Source organism: Otolemur garnettii, unplaced genomic scaffold (assembly GCF_000181295.1).
Source record: "Otolemur garnettii isolate 467f Iridium unplaced genomic scaffold, OtoGar3 scaffold00066, whole genome shotgun sequence".
NCBI classification, from domain to species: domain Eukaryota; kingdom Metazoa; phylum Chordata; class Mammalia; order Primates; family Galagidae; genus Otolemur; species Otolemur garnettii.
The window spans coordinates 1,151,530-1,159,697 of NW_003852461.1; the positions used below are offsets into that span (position 1 = coordinate 1,151,530).

An 8,168-nucleotide genomic window follows, 5' to 3' on the forward strand; every position below is an offset into this window, starting at 1 on the left:
AGTGGCCCCATCATGGGACAGGGGTTAGGGAGCACCTCCAAATCCATGCAGTAACCCCATCATGGGACAGGGGTTAGAGAGCACCTCCAAATCCACACAGTGTCCCCATCATGGGACAGGTGTTAGAGATCACCTCCAAATCCACGCAGTGCCACCATCATGGGACAGGGGTTAAAACGTGGTCTGTCGGGGGCAGGGGCTGATAAACCAGTCAGGGACACTCCTGGGAAGCAGGGCTAAGCTCAAGATAAGGAAGATCTTTCCTGGGAAAACCATCCAATTCTAGAGGTGACTGCCTCATGTGCTGAGCTCCCCACCCAGGAGTATGCAAGCAGCGTCTGGGGGGCCTCTGCTGGGCTTGCAAGAGAGAGGATTTGGTACGGGCTGGGGCATGGCCTAGATGCTGCTAAGACTTCTGTTCTCAAGAGTCCACGAAGCGAGGTCCCCCTTCCCAAAAGCGCCCCAAACCCCCCACTACAACTCTCCAGGCTCTCTCTCTCCTGTGGGGCCAGGCACTGCGTTGCGCCGTTACTACCTGTTGCAGGCACATCACCTCCCTCTGCAGGTCTCTATGGGCTAGAGCCAGGTCTTCCCACTCATTCATTCACCTGCTCATTTAGCAATAATATCCCTCTGGGCTCAGAGGAGTTCGCAGTCCAGAGCTGGCCCAGAGGAGTTCACAGGCTGATGGGGGTGGGGGCAGATATGCCAAATGAGAGTGACGACCAGTGTGACTGAGGTTGGGACCCAGGGAAGCACAGGAGCTATGAGAGCCCAAAGGAAGTTTAACCCCTTAACCTAATACAGAAGCCAGGGGAGGCTTCCTGGAGGAGGTACCACTTGAACTCTGCCTTGAAGGATGAAAGCAGGTTCTCTGGGAGAGGAGATCCGCTGAGTGAAGGCTTTCCTCAGTGGGGATCCACAGCATGTACATGACTGGTACGGGCAGGGGCGGGTGCTCCTAACTGGGGTCTCTATATAACAAATGACATGGGTGTAAAAGGGGCCTAATATGCTCAGGGCTGGGGGTGCTTTTGTACAGCTGCAGGGAGAGTTGGGGGTGGCCCCTGGGAAGGCCCATCAAGGTTAGGGCCAGGGCCGAGCAGGTACTCACGGCACAAGCCCTCATCCTCATCCTCGCCGTGGGCACAGGTGCGGATGCCGTCGCAGACCCTGCTGGCCGGGATGCAGTGCCTCTGGTCGTGGCACAAGAAGCCCGTCCTGTTCGTCAGTGTTATGCAAACCTGGCGTCCTGAAAGGGCAGTAGGAGGCCCTGGAGGGTCAAGGGTGGTGCTCTCAAGGGCATCACTGCCATCAAACCTGCCGAAGTTCCCTTACATGAGCTGAACCGAAGGGCTGGGGAACTGGAGAACATGCTGGATTTGTGCCATAGATGGGGCTCAAGCCCCTGTTCTACCATTGCCAGCTGCTTGACCTTGGCAGATGACCTAAACGCTGAGCCTCAGGTTCTTTGTCTGCAAAATGAGGGTCATAACACACACCCCATAGGACTATTGGGGGGATTAAATAGAAGCTTTTCTATGAACAAACATAAAACAGAATGTGCAGAATAAATAAAGTGTCTCTCTTTTATTGAAAACTTATTTATAGTTTCACAGGGAGCTTCTGAGGACAATGTTCAAACTCGGTGAAGTGGAGTTTTTTTGGAGTTTTGGTTTTTTTTTTTGTTTTCTTTTTTTTTGAGACAGAACCTCAAGCTGTCACCCTGGGTAGAGTGCTGTGAGATCACAGCTCACAGCAACCTCCAACTCCTGGGCTCAAGCGATTCTCCTGCCTCTGCCTCCCAAGTAGCTGGGACCACAGGCGCCTGCCACAACGCCTGGCTATTTTTTGGTTGCAGCCATCATTGTTTCTGGTGGGCCAGGGCTGGATTTGAACCCGCCAGGTTAGATGTATGTGGCTGGTGCCTTAGCCACTTGAGCCACAGGCACCAAGCCCGGTTTTGGGGTTTTTTTTTTTTGAGACAGAGTCTCACTCTGTTGCCTAGAATGCCATGGTATCAGCCTAGCTCACAGCAACCTCAAACTCCTGGATTCAAGCAATCCTCCTGCCTCAGCTTTTTGAGGAACTGAGACTACAGGTACCATTGCAATGCCCAGCTAATTTTTCTATTTTTAGTAGAGATGGGGTCTCACTCTTGCTCAGGCTGGTGTTGAACTCCTGAACTCAAGCAATCCACTCCCCTCAGCCTCCCAGAGGGCTAGGATTACAGGCCTGAGCCACTGCCCACAGCCTCCAATGAGGTGCTGGTTCTTTTTTTTTGAGATAGTCTCACTTTGTTACCCTTAGTAAGTGCTGTAGTGTCACAGCTCACAGCAACCTCAAATTCTTGGGCTCAAGCAATTCTCTTGCCTCAGCCTCCCAAGTTGCTGGGGCTATAGGCACCTGCCACAGTGCCTGGCTATTTTTAGAGACTGGGACTTGCTCTTGTTCAGGGTGGTCTTGAACTGAGAGCTCAAGCAATCCACCCCCCTCAGCCTCCCAGAGTGCTAGGATTATTACAGGCATGAGCCACCTTGCCCGGCCCCCCACCCTCTCTTGACCACCCTTACCTGGCATACGTAGTGGGAGTCTGATGATGATGATCAGGGCAATGAAGGCAGCTAGAGTTGCCAGCAGGAGCAGCACGGAGGCCAAGAGGCAGGCCCTGTGGCGCGAGCAGGAGAAGGGACTGCAGCCTTTTGGGAAAAAAAGCCAGTGGGCTACAGTGATGGGGCAGCTGGCGATGGGCCCAAAGATGCCCCTACTGCACTGTTCCCTGTGAGCAGCACCTCCCCAACCAGGATGGGCTTGCTGGGGGAGGGGGCTCCTAAGCCGTCCATAGTGTGCCTGGGTTCTGCCTATAGATCCCCCCAAGCGCCCATCCCTAGCCCAGGCCCCACAGCTGGTAAGTGGCAAGGGAGATGAGGAGGACCCCATCTGTGCTCCACAACCCTCTCCCTCCCACTCTGCCCCAAGGGGGCAGCCTCCTGCGGACACAGGTGAGATGGACAATTGTATATCCAGCCCCTACTGTGGGGCCAAAACTATGTCAGGCTTTTCATTGCTATTATTTTTATTTTCTAAAACAACCCTTTATTTTATCAATGAGAAAACTGAGGCTCAGAGAGGAAAAAGTCCAGGTCACCCTTTGCAGAAATGGATTGATGTCAAAACCTGTGTCCTGGATTGGTGCCCGTAGCACAGTAGTTACGGTGCCAGCCATATACACTGAGGCTGACAGGTTCCAACCCAGCCTGGGCCTGTCAAACAGAAATGACAACTACAACCAAAAAATAGCCAGGCGTTGTGGCAGGTGCCTATAGTCCCAGCTACTTGGGAGGCTAAGGCAAGAGAATCACTTAAGCCCAAAAGTTTGAGGCTGCTGTGAGCTATCATGCTACAGCACTCTACTGAGGGTGAGAAAGTGAGACTCTGTCTCAAACAAACAAACAAACAAACAAAAAAAACCTGATGTCCTTTCCACAGTTCCATTCTGGAGTCTTCCAGGACACTGGTTGGAATCTCAGTTACACCATTTCCGCTTTAACAAGGGCAACAAAGTAAAACTCTGTCTCTAAAAAAACATAAAAGATTAGAGCTGGTCTAGTTAATGTATTTTTTTTTTTTTGAGACAGAGCCTCCAGCTGTCCCCCTGGGTAGAGTGCTATGGCATCATGGCTCACAGCAACCTCCAACTCTTGGGCTCAAGTGAGTTTCCTACCTCCACCTCCCAAGTAGCTGAGACTACAGGCACCCGCCACAACACCTGGCTATTTTTTGGTTGCAGCCATCATTGTTGTTTGGTGGGCCCAGGCTGGATTTGAACCTGCCACCTGAGGTGTACATGGCTGGTGCCTTAGCCACTTGAGCCACAGGTGCTGAGCCAAGTTAATGTATTAGAATAGCGCTGGGCATGTAGTAAGAGCATGGGTCCTTATTAGTGCTTACTGAGCACTGCTCTAAGTGCTGTAGAAACAGCAGTGATAGGAGACGTCCCTGCTCTCACAGAACCATATTCACTCTTTTAATTCTTGCTTGCTCACAAAATAATGAAAGAACACCTTTTTGAAGACCTACTAGGTGCCCTGCTCTGTAGAGGGCACAAGTGGCTGTGTCTCTGGTCCTTGAGCTCTGCAAGCTCGAAGTTGCACTTAGTAACAAGGCATGAACACGCATGAAGGACATGTGAGCTGCTGTCCTGTTCAGGCCACAATTACCTCAAAGAAAGGGGCAGGGTAGGTCTGATTTATCCCAGAGTCAGGCACACACTTTGTGACTATGGTGACCCAGAGATCCAGGAAGCAAGGTAAGACCCCACCGTGGGGCAGATGTGTCATTTCCACTCAACCCACTCACATTTCCAATGCAGGGTCCTCGGAAGCGTGGGTGGGACTTCCAGAGGCAGGTGTGGGAGGGTGCAAAGAGGGGCATTCCAGGCAGAGGGCATGTGGGGACAGTGAGTGGCCTGGTGTGGTGGGCGCACAGGATGTGTGTGACAGGAGACAGTGTTAGGAGACGCTGCATAAATCGGCATCCCATCAACCCTACAGCCCCAGCCGGGTGGCTCTCTCATCATCGCAAACACAGGGCAAACTCAGGTAACCAGGGAGACCGCATGACGCCGGGGAAGAGGAGGTGTCCTGGTCAGCCCAGGAGCCCTCCTCAAATATTTGTACAGGCTGTGAGCGAGGTGGGGCCACAGGAGAGACTCTGGCAGAGGCAGTGAAAAAGCCGCACTTCAGAAAGCCGGTGGACGCCAACCCCGCTCCCTGCCCACATGGAGGAAAGGAGGCGGGGCTTCCCACAGCCACGCCCACCACCGCGGTTGGCGCTTGGAAACCCACGCCCGCGCCAGCGAGGAGCAACAGAGGCATTGGGGCTTTGCAGCCAGAGGCACCTCCGTGCGAATTTGAACCCTACTCCTGCCCCCTCCTGGCTATGTGACCGTGGCCTGGTTACCCAACCTCTCTCAGCCCCAGCTGCCTCATCTCTTACTGCCCCATAACAGGGCCAGCCTCAGAGCTGTCCCAAGGACTGAAAGAGATCACACCCGGCCAGGCACGAGTCGGAACGGGATCCTTTACGACTGTTATTCTCTCCTCTCTCCAGTGGGCCTGTATCCTCAATGATCAAACGTGGGCCAAGGCAGGGCACACAGGAGATGCTCAGGAAGCGTGAGCTCCATCCTCTATCTCATAAAGGCAAAGAGAACTGTCCCGTCACACGGTGAGTCAGCAGCACAGAGAAGGGCTCAATAGGGGCGTCACTTTATCCCTTAGAGATAAAGAAAATTGCCCAGGTCGCCTGCTGCATCAGGGACTTGACTCTGGAGCTCTTTTCTCTGTGTCCCAGCTGGGCACCATCTGCATGCGAGGCCATGAGGGCAGCACACAGGAGGTGCAGGGTGGACGCATGTACCGGGAAAGAAGGAACGACTGTACCTCACTGCTGGCCGGGAAGCTGGAAGCAGACAACATCACCATGGGGGCAGAGGTCTGAGGGACAGCAGGGGCCTGGAACCCACTTTGTAGCTAACTATCTAGATACCGAGGAACCCCAGCTGGGGGCGGTAGAGCCCTCGGGCGCTGGCCCCAGGCCCTCTGTTCTTTACCTGCCCCTCCAGAGAGGGCTTTGGTTCCAGCAGCCCCGTTGCCATTATCTCCCTGCGGAAGAGAACAGAGTGAGGGGGGCTCAGGTGGGTGAGGCCGGCCTTGGGGTGTTAGACCACGGAGTTTTTCAGGAGTCACAGAGTGCCTTTTAGGAGGAACCCCAGTGCCCCTCAGCCCTCATGCTGCCTGCCCCTGACTCCTCACACAGGCCTGACTGTCACACTGTGCCCCTGCCTGCGATGCCTTCCTCCCCCATCACACCCTGACTCCAGCAGCTCCTCCCAAAGTTTTCCCTGACACCTTTCTGGCCTCCATCCTCCTGGCTGTCTGCCTCCCTCTCAGCACTTGCCTCCTGAGCAGTGTAGCTGGGTCCCCTGGCAGTGGGCCCCAGGGCAGAGCAGAAGCTGCCTTGCCTCAGTCTCTCTCTGTGTCCCCTCTACTGCCCACCCTTCCCTGAGGCTTTGCTTTCTCCAGAGCAGGAGACCAGCCAGCCCACTCTTACCTGGGGAAAGACCTTGTTCATGTCTTCACAGCCTAGTGCTGGGGACAGAAACTCAGTGCAGGTTCCCTGCTGTGTCACCAGGGTAGCCAGGAGGAGGGCTGGCAACAGGGCTGCTGGAACCAAGCCCAGCCCACCCTCCCTTGAAGGAGGAGGGTAATCCCCTCCCGGCTGCCTCCAAGCAGAGCCAAGCCCTGCTTGGGCCAGGCCTCTCCCACCTCTGCAGTCTGACAGCATCACTCTGAGGTTGAAATCCTCCTCTCCATTCTACACATGACGAGCCTGAGGTTCAGACAGGGAGAAACTGCCCAGAGGCCACACAGAAGGTGAGAGGGGTGAGATTGAAACCCAGGAGCTTTTTTTTTTTTTTATTGTTTGGGATTCATTGAGGGTACAAAGAATTAGGTTACACTGATTGCATTTGTTAGGTAAAGTCCCTCTTATAATTGTGTCCTGCCCCCAAGAGATGTGCCATACACTGTGATTCCCATCCCCCTCCCATCTCTGTCTCCCCTCTTCCTCATTCCCCTACCCCCATCTTGTATTAGATCATCTACTGCCTTCGTATTAGAATTGAGTACATTGGAGTCTTGCTTCTCCATTCTGGGGATGCTTTACTAAGAAGAATGTGTTCCACCTCCATCCAGGTTAATACAAAAGATGTAAAGTCTCCATCTTTTAAATGGCTGAATAGTATTCCATGGTAATCCACATATCACATCTTGTTAATCCATTCCTGGGTTGGTAGGCATTTAGTTTGTTTCCACATTTTGTTGATAGTAAATTGAGCTGTAATAAACAGTCTAGTGCAAATGTTCTTATGATAAAGGATTTTTTTTTTTCTTCTGGGTAGATGCCTACGGGATTGCAGGATCAAATAAGAGGTCTAATTTGAGTTCTTTGAGGAGTCTCCATACTTCCTTCCAAAAAGGTTGTATTAGTTTGTAGTCCCACCAGCAGTGTAAAAGTGTTCCCTTCTCTCCACATCCACGCCAGCATCTGCAGCTTTGAGACTTTGTGATATAAGCCATTCTCACTAGTGTTAGGTGATTTCTCAGGGTGATTTTGATTTGCATTGTTAAAATGTCTATACTTCCCAAAGCAATCTACAAATTGAATGCAGCCCCATTAAAGTACCAATGTCATACTTTCAAGATTCGGAAAAAATAATTCTTTGTTTTGTATGGAACCAGAAAAAGCCCCATATAACCAAGGCAATTTTTAGTAATCATCACCCTACCAGACTAGGTGATACTACAAGGCCATAGTAATCAAAACAGCATGGTATTGACACAAAAATAGAAACCTAGACATTTGGAACCAAATAGAAAAACCATGAGATGAAACTAACATCCTACAGCCACCTGATCTTTGATAAACCGGACAAAAACATACATACACTGGGAGAAAGAATTCCTATAAAATAAATGGTGCTGGGTGTGAGGGCGATCTGGCTGTGACATCTGTCACCCCATTGATGGCCAGGGTTGAATCAGCTGATCTGGCTGGCTAGGTGTCCCCTTCCTCCCTCACTGCTCCATGTGCGTCCCTCCTGAAGCTGCATGCTTGGTCGAAGAGGACGACCTTCCCGGATAGAGGAGGACCGTTCTTCGGTCAAGGGTATACAAGTAGCTGCACTCTCCTGCTAGAACCTCCAAACAAGCTTTTAATAAATGGTGCTGGAGAACTGGATAACCACGTGTAAAAAACTGAAACTGGACCTGAACCTTTTACCACTTACAAAAATTGATTGAAAATGGATAAAAGATTTAAATCTAAAGCACGAAACAATAAAAATCCTCAAAGGAAGTATGGGGAAAACACTTGAAGATATCAGCCTGGGGAAACTTTTTATGAAGAAGACTTGCACAGCAATTGCAACAAAAGCCAGGAACTGTTCAAGATGTGCTTTGTACCCTACATTAATGATGGGAAAGGCCTGAGCAGTAGTGGCTCACACGTATAAATTGCAGCACTCTGGGAGGCCAACACGGGCAGATTGCTTGAACGCAGGCGTTTGAGACAAGAGCTAGTCCCTTGTCTCTACTAAATAGAAA

General features: G+C 51.7%; 1 protein-coding gene across 1 annotated transcript in view; it reads right to left on the reverse strand.

Annotated features, from left to right (window-relative positions):
• LDLRAD1 (low density lipoprotein receptor class A domain containing 1) overlaps positions 1-6,135 on the reverse strand; it is a 10,632-nt gene extending 4,497 nt beyond the window's left edge. Inside the window, exons 1-3 of the mRNA XM_012807194.1 lie at positions 6,115-6,135; positions 5,615-5,666; positions 1,115-1,221 (exon numbers count right to left, since the gene is read on the reverse strand). Coding sequence (XP_012662648.1) covers positions 1,115-1,221; positions 5,615-5,666; positions 6,115-6,135 — 180 coding nt within the window. The remainder of the gene's footprint in view (positions 1-1,114; positions 1,222-5,614; positions 5,667-6,114) is intronic.
• Between the last annotated feature and the right edge of the window lie 2,033 nt (positions 6,136-8,168).